The 19,907-nt window shown below is 41.3% G+C and overlaps 1 protein-coding gene across 1 annotated transcript in view; it reads right to left on the bottom strand.

Annotated features, from left to right (window-relative positions):
* LOC103186406 (dystrophin-like) overlaps positions 1-19,907 on the bottom strand; it is a 775,626-nt gene that overhangs the window by 95,502 nt on the left and 660,217 nt on the right. Inside the window, 3 exon segments of the mRNA XM_042334068.1 lie at positions 7,353-7,621; positions 9,072-9,192; positions 11,622-11,778. Of these exon segments, the coding sequence (XP_042190002.1) occupies positions 7,353-7,621; positions 9,072-9,192; positions 11,622-11,778 (547 nt within the window).

Below are 19,907 nucleotides of genomic sequence, written 5' to 3'. Positions count from 1 at the left end.
AATTATTAGCAGTGCTTTACAAATTTTCTAATAATATGCCAGATATGAATAATTCTTGCATTTGATATAGTGCCTTATCACGTCTTCAAGACGTCTCAAAGCGCTTCACAGAACATACTGTAAAGTGAAATAACTGTATATTTTGTGGGCGAAACGTGGCAGCCAATTGCACACAGTTGTTTCCCACAAAGAGTCGTGGTGCACCACATACTGTAGCAACAAGCCATACAGACTGAACATTTGCTGGTTCAAATCCTGATCCTGATAACTAATCGCAGGAGTGTAGCAGTGGGGTTGCTATGACTGACCTGAGCGTCCCTGATCTAGAGAAGGGGAAATCCATTAAGGTTCCCACTTCCAATCATTACTCAGAGACCCCTGCTGGAATCTGTGTGCATTTGTGAGTGTCAACTGAGAATATTATCAAATTTGCCTGCAATGCACACCTGCACACAGTCTGACAGCCGACTAACACTCACTGGTGACATAAATAATGATCACTTGGGCGATGATCCAGTGGGAGATAAACACGTGTAAAACCATAGTCTCTAGTATAAAGGAAAAGAAGCCTTCAAATAGAAGGGGGAATAGAAAACTTTGACAAGAAATAATATTCCATTGAAAACATAAGTTCATACTAATTTTGAATCAGTTTCCAGCGCACGTTTCAAAAACCCAATACAAAAATAATAACCTAATGCAATGGAGTTGGTTTTCCTGAGATCTGCTATTTAATGCTCATTGGAGTTTTCACAGCCAATTCCCTGGGAATATCTTGGTAATGAACATACGAATTGCACTGCATCGCACATTATTAAACCGGCTGATTCTTTCCCCCCAGTTCATAAAGCTTCATTGAAATAGTTCACCATTCATATCAGTCAACTTTCTATGTGGCTGTAAACTACAGTAAAGTTACTTTGTAAATTATTATTCTGATTAAATCTGATGCACCACTGGTGCATGTCAGCTCAAATTACAAGTCTGTTTAAAACTGAATTCAAACACAGGGTTTAACATATTCAAGGTCAATCCTCTAGACATTGGGACCCTGGTGCTGGAAACTGTTTTAAACTATGCAACAGATTCAACCTTCAACTGTTATTAATTTGCAGACAAAAATGTGAACTCAGTTTATGGTACTGAAAACAACACATCAACCCATAGTAAACAGCAAGAGGCTCGAGTTCCATTCGCAAGCACTATTAATGGCAAGTTCTCCCCTCACCCACGCCTCATGCAGGTTACGGTGGCGTGGTCCACTCCCAAAGCTAGAGGCTGTTCCCTTTGGTTACTTTACAGTCTTTTGCCCAAGTGAGCATTGTTTATAGGAATGTATTAACCATTAGTAAACTGTACAACTGTGAGGGAGTCACAGCCCAGAATAATACTCACACATAAAAATAATACAAAATAGAAACAACTATAATAATAATTCTTTCATTTGATATAGCACCTATACAACAACAACTTGCACTTATATAGTGCCCTCCACGCAGGGTAGCGTCTCAGAGCGCTTAACAGTGGCAGAGCCTGACTCCGAGCAGGGCTAGGGGGAGGTGGCACGGTCGAAGAGGAAGGTTTTCAGGCGGGACTTGAAAAAGGAGAGGGGGCAAGGTGGAGGGATTGAGGGAGAGTGTTCCAGAGTTTTGGGGCATAGTGGCTGAAAGTGTGACCTCCGATGGTGGGGCAGAGGATGCAAGGGACGAGCAGGAGGCCGGTGCCAGTCGAGCAGAGGCGTCAGGTGGTGAATTGCGGAGTGAGCAGGTTGGAGAGGTAGGGAGGTGTCAGACAATATGAGTGTGAGGATCTTGAAGTTGAACATCAGAGAGGAAAGGTAGAGGCTTGCGTGGAGTATAAACCTCGGAATGGACTAATTGGCCTGTACAGTTGTACGAAGGGTCCATTCTGTGCTATAATGTTCACCCGATTCCATGTCAAGACTTATTACAGTATTTCACAAGTAATTGCTGGCAAGTGCAGTGACAGTATTTGTAGATAATCACAGCAGTCAATTTGCACAAAATTGGTCCCATTTCCAATGACACGAATGACCAATTCATCTGCAGGATAGCTGGCTACAACTCTAGTGGAAACTCCCTTCCCTTGTATCATGGCATCTTAAACATCCCCCGAACAGGCAGACAGAACCTTGGTTTAATGTCCCATCAGAAAGAACACAACATTACAATGCAATGTCAACTGATTCCAGTGGGGGCAATCAGACCTAGGAATTCTGGCTGCAACCTCCCTCCAGAGCTGTGGTTGCCACCTTCCATATTAAACAACCCTAAAGGCCAGGACAGTGATTGGGGTGGAGCTAAATGGACACAGTGTCATCCTTTATCTCTTGCCACTATCTTCCTCCAGTCATACTTACTGACTGGAATCTGAGCCCTTTCTTTCATACCTGATCTCGTCCTCACAATCTGGTTGGACAGTGATCTGAGGCCTGAAACTGCTCTTGGTTTTCACCATCGTTTTAGAAGTTAACATCAACCAGCATTTATGAAGATTCTTAAATTTCTAGCAGATGTGCAGAATCCAGAAGTGTGTTGGAGTTTACTGTTAGTAAAGAGCTGCAGGCTCAACCAATAACATTTAAAATATACTGCATCCCCCAAAATATTCTTGTGTTGTTCACTCCACTGCTTGTCAACTTTCACAGAATCATCAGAGAGTGCAGCTCAAATTTGTTTCGCCACTGTTGTGGTAACATAGTCCCTTCCTCACTCCCTTTGCCTCGCCCCCTCTTTTCCTATTTTCAGGTCTCGGCTGAAGACCTTTCTTTTCGACCGCGCCTTTGGTCACCTTCCTCCCCCTGGCTCGGCCCCGGGATCCGTTATTGAAATGTTCTTGAAACCACCTCCTCATCCCAAATGTCTACTGCATGATGATCCTGCTGTGAAAATAGCTGTGATTTTCCCATGGATCATTACACAAAATTAGAAGGTCTTGGCATTATTACTTCAACAGGTGCTCTGTAAAGTGACTATTTCTTTTAGTCATATGTATCTGCTAATAAGACTGTACTTTGTGAAAGAAACTTATTGTAATCTGTAGGTTTAGGCATTTTGCCAGGAGAGCAATAAAAACTGGTCCCTGGATATGACTATTGTTCTCAGTGCAATTCTTATATTAACCAATAACGTTCTCTGGGAACAAAACCTAATTTATTTTTTTTAAAACAATCAGTTTCATAAATGCTGAGTTGAATAACCATTATTTCAGCAGTCAACAATCTGTGCTCAAAGTCAAGCTACAAGCTTTTTAATGAGCAGAATCTCATTTCTATTCTGTGCTGCTCTCCGAGCATCCCTGACTAATTATAGTATGCCTTCTCAGGAGCTTGATAAATTGATTCTATTTCGTTCATTGACTCACTTATGCTCCGGTAAAATTACTATTATGGTACTTGAATACCTGATAGCGACACTACCAAAATGAGCCGTCTCGACTCCTATTAATGGCTAAGATCTCTGTGGTGTGATTTACTAAAACAGAGCAAGAAACATTACAAGTGCCAATATACATCTTTTCTATGACTTTGTGCCATCTTGTCAAGTGTTAGGACTAAAAAGCTTTTGCTTTAATGTGATATGCTAATGTTTTCAAAAACAATTCAAATCCTTTCAAGTTGCTGTCGCCAAGTATACTCAGACTTGGTAAAGGGGTTTAAAATGCAGCGAATTCTAAATAAAGGCATTTGGATCAGAATGCCTAAACCTGCACGTTACTTCAACGTTTTTGTTTTGAAAAGTAGGATTTTCTGAGGAGATGCTCATGACTCAAAGAAAGAACGACACTTTAACAAGTGAGAAAATGAACGATATGTAATATTGAATCTAATTAGTCCTAAAATTAACATATATGATCAACAACTGAAAGGTGCATTATTGCTCACAACAACTTGCACTTATATAGCACTTTTTCGAACATAGAAAAACAGGAATAGGAGGGGGCCATCAAGCAGTTTCAGCAGTTTACTAGATCTTGGCAATACTTTTAATTCCAATGCTCTGCCATTTCGCGATATCCTTTAATATCCCTATCACCCAACTATTTGTCTATCTCTCTTACAATCATTCATACAGGAACATAGGAAGGCTATACATGTAGGATGTATTGAAGTCCTTTACAGCAATGTTGTAGGTCATGAAGCAGGGTGGGAAGAAGCGGGTGTTTGAGGTTGTTGACCAATAATATTAATATTCCTCTTATTCCCTGACCCGCATATTTGGTGGAAACATCATTTTGAAAGGCCTTTATTTTAATAATAATAATCTTTACATTTGGTACAGTGCTTTTCATATCAGGAGGATGCCCAAAAGTGTTTTACAGAATATACAGTAAAGTGGTGTGACTGTGTGCGTTTTGTACACGGGAGCCTATTTTGTGCACAGCTAGGTCCCACAAACAACCATGAAGTGAATAATCAGTTTTATCTGGGGAATTGTTGGTCAGGACATTTCGATTAATGCCATGGGATCTTTAACATCCACCTGAACAGACAGACGAAACTTTGGTTTAACATCTCATCTGAAGGACTGTGGAGTCTACTCCAGACTGTAAAACATCATTTTAAATTTAATATTAGTTTTGAATCTTAATTTTAACTGGGGAAACAGAAATCAATTGTTCCTACCCACGGCTGTGAATATGTTCGGGCCATCATCCTCAGTGATTTTTAAAAGAAACTATTGATCAGGAGCCCAAAATGTGCAGGAAAAATACTTATAAAAAATGTACGCAACAGAAACAAGCCACTCGGCCCAACCGGACTGTGCCAGCATTTATACACATGAGTCTCCACCCGTTCTTTTACTCCCTCCCATATCCTTCTATTTCCTTCTCCCTCATGTGAAGGTATAGCTTTCTCTTGAATGGATCTATACTAACTGATTTAACCGCTGCTTTAAGCAACGAGTTACACAATCTCGCCATATTCTAAGCAAAGTAATTCCTCCTATATTCTCTTTTATAGAGAAACATATACTTGTGTCCCCTGATTACAGACTCCCCCAACCAATGGAAACAGCCTATTTATATGCTAACCTTATTGAATCCTTTTATAATTAACTTTATTAATCCCTCTGCAAAGAGTAATCCACAATTTAAGTACACCATAATGAAAAGTTAATACCTAACAGCCTCATCCTCCTGCCCCGCGTCCCCTACCAACCCCCCACCATTGCATCTCCTTCACCCCCGCCCCCTCCAGTCCTACCATGGCCCCCACCCTACATTCCTTTGCCCCCATCTCTCCTTCCTCTCATCCTCCATCATTCTGATGAAACCCATCACCTGCTGCCTTGGCCCGCTCCCCACCCAGCTGCTGATCACCCAACTCCCCCCTCCTCTGCCCACTGCTGGCAGACACCATTAATCAGCCCCTCTCCTCAGAATTAGTTCCACTCCCCCTCAAAACCGACGTCATCATCCCCCACCTTACAAAAATCTTCCAACCTCGGGCACGACAGCCCTATCTCAAAACTGCCCTTCCCGGCCAAAGTTTTGAAACATATTGTTGCCAACCAACTTCGGGCACATCTCTTCCTCCACCCCCTACTCGAACCCCTCCAGTCCGGTTTCCACCCTTCCCACAGTACAGATAGCGCTCGTGAAAGTCACTAACGATATCCTCTCTATCTGTGACCAGGGCTCCCTCTGCCTCCTTGTCCTCCTGGACCTCTCCACCGAGTTCGACACAGTTGATCACGCCATCCTCCTCCACTACCATCTGTCATCCACCTCAGTGGGACTACACTCATTTGGTTCAAGTCCTACTTTACAAACCGCCAGCACTACGTTTCTGCAAATGGTTCTTCTTGCCCCCTCCCAGCACCTGTGGGGTACCCCAAGGCTCCATCCTTGGCCCCCTTCTCTTCCTCATCTATATACTTCCTCTCAGTGATGTCATCCGCAGACACAGGGTTAACTTCCCCATGTATGGGGATGACACTCAACTTTACTTCTCCTCCTCCAGTTGCGACCTCAAGGCTTGGATGAGCCCAAATTTCTTGCAGTTAAACGTCAACAAGATGGAAACCATACTCTTTGGCTCCCATTCTGTCCTGCGGTTCCGACCTCCTCAACCTACCCGACCTGTCCGTAAAACTCTCTGAACCCATGCGCAACTTAGGTGTCAGGTTCGATCCCCAGTTATCCTTCCTCGCCCACATTCGGTCCCTGACCAGGAATGCTTTCCTCCACATTGCCTGTCTCCAACAACACTTCACTCCACAAGTTGCCGAAACCCTTGTCCACGCCTTCATCACCTCTCGGTTGGACTACACTAATGCCCTCCTCGACTGTTCACAAAATTCAACTCATTCAAAACTCCGCCACCTGCATGGAGGACGCTATATAAATGCAAGTTGTTGTTGTATGCTCGAGTGATGAGCTTCAGTTGCTTCGCTTATAGTTTGAGAATTTAGAGCACAACTTTTCTTCCTTTCTGAAATCACCAATATGTCAATGTCACTGTGAGGATTAAGATGCCCAAAATTTCACCAAATCCTCCCAATGTCATCCAAATAGTGATCTGTTTAAGGCTAGAATTACTTATTTTATCTTTTAGATAAATGCCCTCAAGACGCTACCTTATATTTGATTATCTATATTGATAACAGCTTCACATTGGCCAGAAGCCCTCAGCGAAGGATCAATAATCACATTCAAATCCTTTTCCTTCTCTGGCTCTGCTGATATGCACTGCTTATTCAATTCATCTTTAATCTCGTAGGTTCCAATATGCATTGCCTTACACTGAGCTATTTTAAAACCTATTACTCCTGAACCCATCTGCTTAACTAGCCAGATCGTCATGTTATTACTGTATTAGTCATCCTCCAATACAGCTAAGTCTGATAAATAACCTTTCTGGATCTTGCACCCACAAAATATACAGTCAATTCACTTTACAGTATATTCTGTGAAGCACTTTGAGATGTCTCAAAGAAATGATAAGGCGCGATATCAAATGCAAAGATTATTATTACCTGAAAGTGATCATGGCGTGTAGACTCCAATGCAAATTGCTTCATGATTATGTGTCTCTACCTGATTTAATTCAATATTCTTTGTGACAAATTTAGGGCAATATCCATCTTGTTAAACCAAGTTGTACTCATGCCTACACCTAGGTCAAAATAATTTGCAGTTTAAGTTCTAAATATTGTGCATTAAAAATGAGACAATGCCAATACATGGATCATCTGTGACAACTTATGATGTGTTTAGTATACAAACTACAGTAGTTTGGGAAATTGTAGAATATTTAGTTGCAAAATGGCAATAAATTCATCTTTTTTTCCATCCTTCACACTGAAAGTCATTTTGTTGCTAATTACCTTGACTTTTTCTATATGGTCCTGCAGAGAGTCAATCAGCAGGTCTCCCACAGGTTGCCACGAGTCTCGGATAGATTCAGCCTTGCGCAGTTTGAGGTTCAGTTCATCCATAGCATCCTGCAACTCCAGAAGTCTTTCCAGGGCTTCATCCAAACGCTTCTGCCAATCAACAGAGCGAATGCTCAGCTTCTCCCACTCTATTTTCACGTCCTCCGACTGCTTTTGAATGACTCTAGCAACACTCTGGGCATTCTCTTCTGGTGTTTTTTCTGTACGAAAAAGTAACGGAAAAATAATTCTGTAAAATGCACAAACTGCAAATAATTCACAATGTATATTCTCCATTCTTTTCGAATAAGATGTTATTGTTAGCATTACTGATTACTGGTTTGTATGCATTCATTTTGTTACTGTTCTTCGTTGCTCTTTGTGTGTTCAATGTTTACAATAAAATAAAACACAATGTATGAAAGGAACTGTAGTAATAAATAATAACAGTAGTAGTAAATAATAATAATCCTTGTATTTAATATAGCGCCTTATCTCACCTTTGAGACTCTCAAAGCGCTTCATAGATTATACAGTTAAGTCAATTGACTCTATATATTGTGGGTGAAATGTGGCATCCAATTGGGCATCGAACCCAGGTCTCTCACTTGCGAGGTGAGAGCTCTAACCACTGAGCTACAGAACTCATGGTCGTGGTAATATAATTGATATAAAATAATGCCACAAAAACCTTTCCTCTTCGAATAAATCAAAGATACTCTAGTGTTTGTGATCAAGGGTGTATAATTTTAAAATTCACAGGCCTGGCTCAGGTGGATGGGGAATTATTTCCATTGGAATGGTATAAATATTGTAAGCACCATCTGGAGCTGACAATTTGTTTTTGAAGGAATTATTAAAATGAGATCTTGGCGCAATGAAAAACACCGCAACACGATGACAGTGTATGAATGGTATTGAGACTAGGACTCTGAAATCTTTTCACCTATGGAGGGGCTCAACCAATCTATTTCATCACCATCATCTAATCATCTAAACCCAAATCGCAGTAGGAACTTTAAGAAAACTCCAAGCTATCCTTACTCTTTAAATGTAATATGTTTTCATTTATTCTCATCCTTTTCTGAATTTTCTTTTTAGGTTTTGCTGTTGGAATTTAGATCCATTGCGCCAACACCAGGAAGGGGGGAAAGAGGGGAGCGTTCACACTTGAAACCATTGGATAATTATCAACTGAAGTGTTGTGTTTCCTATCAGATTAGGAGTGGAGAAATTCCACCTGGCTCCAGTTTTACTCTCCTTATGTAGTGTATCAGAGTATCCTGAAGTTGGCATATTCTTAAAAACAGGCTTAATTTTGAGCTGTTTTTCTTTGCAAGTTATGTTAAGAGCTGGAGCAAAATGGATTCAAAATTAACACTTGATCGTCTAAACTCGTAGGCAAGTATTTATAAATTGAAAACATTTTATGAAATAAAGAAGTTGCCTATTTAGGCAAAATATAATGCAGGATCTGCCTTGATAAAAGCAGGCGTAACTATCAAAAAGGATAATTAGAGGATTAGGATAGCAAGTTCTTTCATCCAATTGACCGAGAGAGAATATCCCCAGTTGATACAGTTTCAGCTGATCAGTTTTCAGCTGCTCTTGAAGAGACAACATATTTCCATTAGCCAACCGGCGCTTTACATTCCAGGTTATAGTAAATACCTTTTGTTAGCGGAAAGAGACTTTCTGGTCCTTCTACGGGCTGGTCTGCTAAGAACAGACGCACTGTGTCAAGTGCACTCATGATCACTGGTTCCTTCGACTTCAACTCCCTCTTGAAGCTCTTAAAAAAAGCAACATGGCAAATTGTTTGTGTCCATCTGTAATCTCTAAAATAAGCATTCAAAATAAATCAGCCAGAAGCAGAGAAGTCATATGAAAATCACATAAGTTCTGTTCAAACACATTGGAGTTATTTTGATCAGGCAATCCATGCAGCAGATTTATGTTGGATACTCATTAAGACAATAAGGACCAATTGACTAGGAGCAATGGAAGGGATCAGGAAGTTGAAAAGCAGGAAACAGGGAGAACTGAGTAGGGAGTTTTTGGTGGGACTGTTTGATTTTTTAACTTGTGAGCTGAAATAAAAGAGTGTTCTACACATTGTTTGTTGCGAACATAACAATTTATTGATTTAGTCTAACCACAACTCTCTTCAGTTTGGTATGTTTTGTAACTTATCTCTCTGCTTATAAATAACTCTATTTGATGGAGTCTTGGGAACAAAACAGATGGAATGGGTTATACACTCCAGTATCATTACAACAACAAAATGCGTTCATATAGCACCTTTCATGTTGGGAGGATGTCTCAAGTCTGAAAGCACTGGACTACACAAGTAACTACACAAACCACTTAACTAAAATTATCTTTCCAATATCAATACAAAAGAAAAGTAAATGAAATGGTTGAATTTCATTTCACCCATGCCTTGGCATGGTCAACAAATATTACTCTGTACTGCTGTGTGCTACTCAAAAATGGTGTATGGCAGATTACTTTCATCCCCTACTTGTGTTGAATTTATATTGGAAAGTGACGGATTTCCTGTGCCATGCTCTATATTTGGATGGAGAAGGTAAAACATTCCTTATGTCACATTCTTCAAGGAGATGAAGGTGTAAGGCTCGTGTTTTGGTATACATCAGGAACAGGCTTCACTAATTGGCCAAGACTCCCACTCTTGATTCATATCCATCTAACTGTGTTTGAAGTGCACATATGTGGACAGACCTAGTTACAATGTGTGCTTCTCATTGTCCGTAGCTCACATCTGAAGGGATGGGCAATTTGATGAGGCAATGAAGTGCTGACTCTGGAATGCTAACTGAGCCACATCTGTCAGTCACATTACCACCTACTTGTACGAAACCATGACGCCTTCATAACAACGTGACATTTTGTAAATGTTGTTGATACTATTTTGTTATCCAAATGAAAGTTTTACAAACTTACTATAACCCAGCCACTGAGGAAAATCTCAGGCAAAAGTAACATGGTGCAAAGTGAACAGGGTTTATCCTTTCTGACTGAGAGTTCAGTCTTACTGCGATCTGAACAAATTTGTAGGTAACTGGCAATAATTTTAGTCAAAGATGAACTGGTGTCAGTCAGCAAAGCGAACAGTAGCTATGGGCTCTCAACTATGGAGATAGTTATTGTTAAAAATCTGTCTACATTCTGTGCCAGCATTCTAAAGAAATTACTTTTTAGCTGATTCACATTTTAATTAAGATCTTTTAATTTTTCCAAGGCCTTGCCAGTTGACTTATTGCGATCAGCATGGAGCATGTACTTTTCTTTGTATATTTTACCTAGTCATTAAAAAGCAATTTCCAAGATGGCTTGTTCAGCTATTTTCAATTTGCATGCATTGGTAAACAAAAAAGTGGCAAGAATTTCACTCATAAGCAGAGCAAGCAAGTAAGCAACAAAGGTGCATCTGTGCTATTTTTGACTAAACAGGAAATACAACAACCACAACAAGATTGCATTTATAGAGCACCTTTTGCGTCGGGAGGACGTCCCAAGGAGCTGGACAGTTGGGTCGGGACCTGAGCAGGGGGGAAATGGTGAGGATGAGAGGATGGAATGGAGGGAGCGAGGAGGGGATAGAGAGTCGAGAGGGGAGGTGAAGGCATGGTTGAAGAGAAAGGTCTTGAGACCGGCCTTGAAGGAGGAAAGGGAGGAAGCAAGGCGAAGGCACTGGGGGATGGAGTTCCAGAGCCTAGGGGCTGAGATGGTAGGGCGGTTAGGGCGGGGGGTGTGCAGCAGACTGGAGCCAGAGGAACGGAGGGTGCGGGCAGATAAGTAGGGGGATAATAGGTCGGAGAGGTAGGAGGGAGCAAGGCCGTGAATAAACTGCTCTCAGCATTTCTTGGGACCACCCTAGAGGTTCTGCATTAGAGGATTGAATTTTTTTTGTAGTAAGCAAAACACAAATATGGTTTTCATCATTGAAGACAGTACTTCCAAATATTGTTATGATAATATTATACTGAGAGAATTTATGAAGAATAAGGTTTCCAAGACCATGTTCGGTATTCACAATATTCATTAATATACTGAAAAATGGCTCCTCTTTCAAAATAACGGTGGAAAAAAGTAAATTCCTCAAAACAGTCTGCTCATGCTTGCATGCACGCATCCATAGAACCAGTAATATCCTCTATGGGAAGAGCCCAAAACAATGAAAATAATTTCCCTTACTCTGTGTACATCGTTCTGCTGTTGTACTGCAGTAACATCACCACCAACAGGCATTCGGCTCTTCAGCTCATCGTTCTTTAAGTTGAGCCACACCAGGAGCTCCTGTAGGGAGATCTGGAGTCGCTTCCACTGTTCAGCACTTGCCTCCAAACAGGCTCTAAAAGTTGAAACAAAAAGTACTTCAGCTTTTCAATCACACAAATCACTGCATCTCTTAATTGTACTCCAGTGCCTTACTGAAGTGTTCTTACAAAAATAATCCCTGCATTTTCCCTGCATCGTGCCTTTCTCGTCAAGAGTATATCTCAAAGCTCTTCTCAGAATTTTCTGTAATGATATATATTTTGTAGAGGCAGCAGTTAATTTGTGCACCACAATGTCCTACAGACAGCGGTGAAATGAATGAGAACTTCTCCTCTTTTTGAATAGTGCCATGGGATCTTTAACATCCACCTGAGTAGGTAGATGGAACTTTGGTTTATCAACATCTCATCTGAAGGAGGGCACCTCTAGCAATCAGTACTCCCCAGCGCTGTATTGGAGGTTACAGATTGTGAGCTCAGAGTCCTGATGTGGAGCTTTAACCCAATCCTTCTGATTCAGAGCACTATCCACTGCGCCAAGCTGACACCTTATTCCACAAGGTGCAAGTTGAATTGATACCTATATGCATTTCTAAGTCACCCCCACCAAGTAACCAGCTACAAAAATGGGTGTTTCTGCAATAGAGCCCCAGCACAGCATTCGAATGGCTCATCAACAACAACAACTTGCATTTATATAGCGCCTTTCACACTTGGTAGTGTCTTCGAGTGCTTTGGATGAGATAATCAAGGCCGTTGCTACCATTGGAATTGCACTCCAGCAATAGTCAGCATTCTCATAAGAGGAGTGAAAAGAGTGATTTAAAAAATAATCTGCACAAACAGCACATCACAATACTTTCCCACACCAGGCTCCGTGACCCTATCACCCCCATCCTGATCCGACTCCATTGGCTTCCCATTACACAGAGGCTACAGTTCAAGTTCCTGGTCCTCACCTTCAAACCCCTCCGTGGACTCGCTCCCCCCTATCGCTGTGACCTTCTAACCCCCTACCAACCTGCCCACTCCTTCCGTTCAGCAGGCCTGCTTCATATCTCCCTCCGCTTCCGCCCCAGCATTGGCAGTCGGGCCTTCTGCCACTCTGCCCTCACCCTCTGGAACTCCACTCCACAGTCCCTCTACCTCGCCCCTAGCCTTGGCTCCTTCAAGACCCGTCTCAAGATCCTCTTCTTCAATCGTGTCTTCAGTCACCCTCCTTCTCCACTGCCATCCACCCTCCCCAATCCCGACCCCCAGCTCAGATCCGAAACACTGATTTTCCAGCACCTTGGAAAATCCTCCCGATGTGAAAGGCGCTATATAAATGTAATTTTGTTGTTGACACACAAATCTACTCCTCCAGCTGCAACTCCCAGCTGATGTCCTGTCAGCTTGTTTGATGGACATCAAGGTCTGGATGAGCACAAATTTCCTGAATGTCGGCAAGACAGAAGCCTTACTGTTTGGCTCCCGTCAAAGTTTTCTCCACTGCGGGTCTGAACTCCTCAACCTCTCCAAGCTCTCCCTCAGCCTCACTGAACCCGTGTGCAACTAAAGCATCAGGTTCGATCTCCAGCTCTCCTTTCTAACCCACATCCGTTCCCTGACTAGAGCCGTTTGTTTCCAGCTCCGTCACATTGCCCGTCTCCGTCCGTACCTCACAACCAATGCAGCTGAAACCTTCGTCTACGCCTTCATCACTTCTTGGCTGGACTATTCCAATGCTCTCCTGGCTGGTCTCCCCAGCTCCGCCAAACACAAAATCCAATTAATTCAAAACTTTGCCGCCCTGATACTCATCTTCAAGAAACTGTGTACCCCCATCACTCCAGTCATTGATAGGCTCCACTGGCTTCCAATCACCGAACAGATAGATTTCAAGATCCTCTCACTCATTTTCAAATCGTTTAATTCCCTTGCACCTCCCTATACAACCTGCTTGCCCCCCACTCCACTACCCGCTGCCTCCGCTCAGCTGGCTCTGACTTCCTGTTTATTCCTCGTCCCCTCCGCTCCACCATTGGTGGCTGTGCCTTCAGCTACTATGCCCCCAAAATCTAGAATTCCCTCCCCCCCATCTTCAAATCCCGCCTAAGGACCTTCCTTTTTGATCAAAGCTTATGGTCACCTCCCCCTCCTTCTCCCTCGTTGTCAGACTCCACCTCTGTCAAGTGCTCCAGGATGCTACCCCGAGTGAAGGGTCTTTATAAATGCAAGTTGTTGTTTTATTGAGAGGTGAGCATTTTGTGTTCCCTCTCCCTCACACCTGAAACCGTCCTCAATACCAACTTTCTATATTTGTGCTTTTGTCTTCTGGTTTACAGTTTTGACTGTCTGTTTGCTCGACCACACTCACTGAAAGCCACAATCCACAAACCAGAAGAGGAAAAGTATCCTATTTCAGGGTGGTGGCATTGAGAGAGCTGATTGTGGGTATCAGGTGTGGGTGGGGGGAAAGGAGGGGGAGGAGATGGGAAAGATAATAATAATAATCCTTGCATTTGATATAGCGCTTTTCACGTCAGGAGGACGTCCCAAAGCGCTTCACAGAACACACTGTAAAGTGAATTGACTGTATATTTGTGGGCGAACGCGGCAGCCAATTGCGCACAGCAATGTCCCACAAACAGTCGTAGATTGAAAATGACCAATTTATTATTGTTTTGTTTTGGAGGGATTATTATTAGGCGTGTGGAGTAAGGAAACTTGCCCAAGGTTTCGCCCTGCCTGGAATTGAACTCAGGTCTCTTGCTTGCAAAGCGAGTGCTCTAACCACTGAGCTACAGGACTCCTATTTGATATCTTTGATGCTTAAGGAATCTGTTTATCTTGACCACAAGTTAGATCCCAATGTTTCATATACTCCAAAGATTAATAATTTACAAGTCAAAGTACTAAAAGTACTGTTGAAAACCGCATACCCAGTAATTTAATCTGATCAATACATGGAGAGCTTCATAGGATTTTTGCTCTTTACAGTTAAAACTTGTACAATTCTAAATTGAAAAAAGACAAGCATACCCTACTACAGAGTTGAAGATTAAAGTATTATGGGGCACAATATCTCTAGAAAATTGACCTACTCACTGAGATTGAGACAGCATGAGATTTAGAAAGAGTGGTGTCCTCTCTAAATTTCTGTAAACAAGCAACTAATCCGATGTCACCTCCAAGTGATGCTCAATGCCCTTCAATCTTTAAACAATGGCTTCAACACTGTTCATATGCAGTGTGTGTAGATGGGTATTTCTATGTTTGTTACTGATATATCTTAACCATGTCTTCATACATCAGGGTGAACTAAAAATAACTGGACAACTGGATTTTTATATATATTCTATATATATATTAAAATATATACTGCTATCATTGATCAAAATAATATAAACCTGCTGCAATGTCTTGAAATAAAATGTGAACACAATTGGGATCTGCAGTCTAAGATGCGTGCTTGCAGATTTTTGGAGCCGATTTACATATTTATTAGTATAGAAGCCAAGTTTAAACATGAATGGTAATAGGTCTGACTGACAGGTCCTCGCAAGTAATCCTCCCCACGTGATTGCCTTGTTATTCATTTAAAATGTGGAAACATCAGCATTTCTGCACAAATACTGTATTCATACCAGAATAGAAATATAGCTTTTTTGAACCCAACTTGCATTTTTCTTAAATAATAGTGGAGAATAATGTCATATGTTATAGGCATATAAAACATTTGTGTCCCATGTGAGAAGATTATGTCTTTTTTACATTTAGTTTTGTATTTTAGGACTCCCCAGGTGACTCAGAATGTTCTTTTCTGGTCTTGTATATTCCAACGTTCCTTTTAAATGCTCTCAGATTATGGATAAACTCAGAAAAGCACTTGCTGCTGCACCACTATGACAGTTCTGTTTATTGATGTGCCAGAAAGCAACATGTCAATTTATTGAGTTGTATTTCTTGACCGTTAGCACATTTTTACAAGTGATGAGGATACAATTGGCAATGCAATTATATTATTACCTCAGTTTCCAATCAGGAATATCATTGTTTTTAAATCTTTATCTTTGTTTTAAACCATAGAGTACTATGGGTAAATTCACTTGTCCATACATATATGTCCACTTATTTCCAGGTTCCACTTTTTGGTTCCCGCTAGCTATTCCTCTTAGGGATGTACTTATTTCTAACTAATGAAGCTTTTGTGAGAGTTGATTTTCTACTAATTACTCAGCCTGGCTCAGTGGTAGCATTTCTCTTGGTATCTTTGCTGATAATCCTCTAGTTTAATTGGTCATGCACTTTATAGCTTTGTGAGATTTTGCTGTGGGCAAAATGATAGCTGAGTCCCACAAATAGCTATGAAGTGGACAATTTTTTTCTTTAAGGGGCATTTTTGGCCAAGACATCAGGAAAAACTCCCTTCTCATTTTAGAATTTAGAATGCCATTAGAATTTCTGTGCCATAAATTTCTATCTTCATCTGAACAGACAAGTGGGACCTTGATTCAACATTTCATCCAAAGAAGGGCACTTCTGACAATACAGCGTTTACTGTATTGAAGTATCCTAGACTATAAGCTCAAAGACTTGACATGAGCATGAATCCACAACCTCCCAACACAGGGGTGAGAGTGCTACCAACTAAGCCAGCCTGACACCTTGATATCAAGATATCTTGGATTTATATATTTATTTATAATGTAACATTGAGGTGTCATTAATACTGCACGCTAATGTATCTCAGCAGCAAATTCTACACTGATCCAACTGTCAGGCAGGTAGAAATGATGTCTGTCTTTCTAATGACGTACTTCCAGGAGCAATTAAAATTAGCTGCTTATATGTGTTTACGGCTTTGACATTTTAAAAAAAAGGCATTTGGAGATTGTTCACCACTTGAATTTCACATCCGACTTCATGGAACTGAGGTGTAAAATATTAAATGTTGAGGGCTGAACAGGAAAGCCAAATACATCTGCAAATGAAACTTTGTTAATGCCATCATTCAGTTTCTCCAGCAATCTCAGAAAAGACATGGGCTGCAACAGCTCTAACAGAAATAAATAGAATCAACAGAAAATTCAGCTTTGATGAGGAATCAGTAATATGTTTTAACATCTTGATAATGGACTCATGAAATGCAGTACCTTGGCGAACAGCACCAGCTCTGTGAGAATGCTGAGCTGAGATTTATGAGCATAGGCAACACAATGCTAAATTGCTACACAGTAGTTTATTGTTCTCAAGAGAACAAGTGTATTGTTGAGTAATTTTCAGTGGGAGAGAGCGCAGATCAGGGTCCTGAATCCAGTAGTCACTGGATATGCTGAAGGCTCCAGCAATGTTTGCAGACAGGAAAATCCATCATTAGTTTTCCCAAAGGAGAGTTTCAGTCTCATGTGAAACACTGAAGTCTGGTCACTGTGGTATTCCTGACTGACTAGTGAGTGTTTCAGAACTCCATCTATACTACTGGAATCAAGCCTGAAGATTCTCTGGGAATGTCAGGATTGTGCAGCAAATTATGAAATGTGAAAGCCACATGAATCACAGTAATCCTCTTACTCCATTATCAGTAAATCAACAGTAAAATAGACTAAGGCAATTGCAGCAAGATCTTTTCTTTGTTTCCATTTATTTTATGTTACCTGTCCACTCTGAGGTCATGCCCCGGTACCCTGACCTGGTACATAGGCTGCAACCATTTAGCTGCTCTAGTCCTCTATAACCAGCTACTGGGTGGTGCTACTGCTGAAGCAGCAACCAGATTAATGACCCTCTCATTATCCCTGTGGAAGATTCCCAGTCTCTGCTCAGCTGCTCCTCCTTGGCAGCCGCTCGTAAATCAGAAAATAACCACATGGGAGAGTCACAGGTGCAAGTAAGATGTGGTTGACAGCACTTTTTAACGGTGGAGGGGGAAATGCATAAGATTGCTCACAAAGAGGCAATAATAAAGGGGGCAAAAAATGCAAGGAAAAAAATACCCTTTTGTTAACTCAAAACTACCCTTTCGCATAACAGCCCAAGCTGTTACAATACTGATATCTACCAGAGTCATGATTAGAAGAAATGCTTGGCCTGACATTTTTCCTTCCATTGTTCTCCTCTCTTCCTAAAGGCACTTGCTGAGATATAATAATAATCCTTAATAATCCTTGCATTTGATATGATGCCTTATCACGTTGTTGAGTCATCTGAAAGCGCTTCATAAAATATACTGTGAAGCGAATTTACTGTATATTATGTGGGTGGAACTGCAGCAGCCAATTGCGTACAGCAGTGTCCCACAACCAGTCATGGATTGAGTGGCAAATTTTTTTTAAGGGATTATTTCCCTCGGGAAAGCCGATCTGCCAATCGACTAACAACCAGGTTCCTACGTACTGCTAGGTAAACAGCAGTGAGTGGAGTAAGGAAACTTATAATAATCCTTGAATTTGATATAGCGCTTTTCACATCGTGAGGACGTCCCAAAGCGCTTCACAGAACACAGTGTAAAGTGAATTGACTGTATATTTGTGGGCGAACGCGGCAGCCAATTGCGCACAGCAATGTCCCACAAACAGTTGTAGATTGAGAATGATCAACTTATTATTGTTTTGTTTTGGAGGGATTATTATTAGGCGTGTGGCGTAAGGAAACTTGCCCAAGGTTTCGCCCTGCCTGGAATTGAACTCAGGTCTCTTTCTTGCAAAGCGAGTGCTCTAACTACTGAGCTACAGGACTCCACTTGCCTAAGACCTGCCTGGGAATCAAACCCGGGTCCTCTTGCTTGCACAGTGAGTGTTCTAACTAATACACCATAAGAATCCACTGGTTGTACCTGTCCATACATAGAGCATTAATTACCCCACCTGGGGATTTTGAGTGAGGACTGGAGGATCACAACCGACACTTGATCCTGCCTTCACCCAAGGTCTCCAATCACACATTGTTCAACTTGATGCAACTGAAGAAACAGAAATATTGAGCCAGAACCATGAATTTTCTCCTTCCAAGCCCAGGAACATTGAGAGACAGAGAGAGAAAAGCAAAACAAGAAAAAAGAAAAAGAGAGAAAGGGAATTTATAGTGCCTTATCATGTCAAAACAGTAATTATTTTTGGTATTATTATTAATTTTAATATATTGTGTTTTATTGGCAAACCTGCAACAGCAAACAGTAAGGAGGTGTATCTACAAAATTGTTAGCTAGAATGCTGGGAGAATCCCCTTCTCATTTTGAAAAAAATCCAGATGGGATCTCGGTTTAAAATCTCATCTGAAGAAAGGCATCTTAGACAAGAATATCAATTCCAATCTGCCATAACCTCTGCTCATTGCCGAAGTCTCAAACAGGTTGCCATGACACACATCTGATTACCAGCAGGATTTAATGTTTATGAATCCTTAGTGAATAATGCATGTTTGACCTCAATGTTGATTATAGGCACAAAAGCCATGTATAATAATAATAATATAATAATCCTTGCATTTGACATAGCGTCTTATCACTTCTTTGAAACGTCTTAAAGTGCTTCACAGAATATACTGTAAAGTGAATTGACTGTATATTTTGTGGGTGAAATGCGTAGCGAATCACGTACAACAGTGTTCCACAAACAGTCGTGGATTGAGTGACCAATTTATTATTATTATTTTGAAGCAATTATTACCGCTGGAAAAGCGATCTGCCAATCAACAACAACAACAACAAGATTGTACTTATAGAGAGCCTTTCACGTCGGGAGGACGTCCCAAGGCTCTGGACAGTTGGGTCAGGACCTGAGCAGGGGGGAAATGGTGAGGGGAGGGAAGGGATGGAGCGAGGAGGGGTTAGAGAGTCGAGAGGGGAGGTGAAGGCATGGTTGAAGAGAAAAATCGACTAACAAGTGAGTTCCTACTTGTTGCTCGGTAAGCAGAGGTGTATGGAGTAAGAAAAACTTGCTCAACGTTTATATGACAATGTCCTTGCATATAGGTATATATAATAATCCTTGCATTTGATATCGAGTCTTATCACTTCTTCGAGACATCTCAAAGCGCTTCACAGAATATACTGTAAAGTGAATTGACTGTATATTTTGTGGGCGAAATGCACCAGCCAATTGCAAACAGCAGTGTCCCACAAACAGTTTTGGATTGAGTGATTAATTTATTTTTTTGAGGATTTATTACCTCTGGAAAAGTGATTCGCCAATTGACTAACGACTGTGTTCCTAGTTACTGC

Source organism: Callorhinchus milii, unplaced genomic scaffold (assembly GCF_018977255.1).
Source record: "Callorhinchus milii isolate IMCB2004 unplaced genomic scaffold, IMCB_Cmil_1.0 Scaffold4, whole genome shotgun sequence".
Classification (NCBI taxonomy): Eukaryota; Metazoa; Chordata; class Chondrichthyes; order Chimaeriformes; family Callorhinchidae; genus Callorhinchus; species Callorhinchus milii.
The sequence above is the reverse complement of the archived record's forward strand: the minus strand, read 5'-3'. Positions and strand labels throughout refer to the sequence as shown.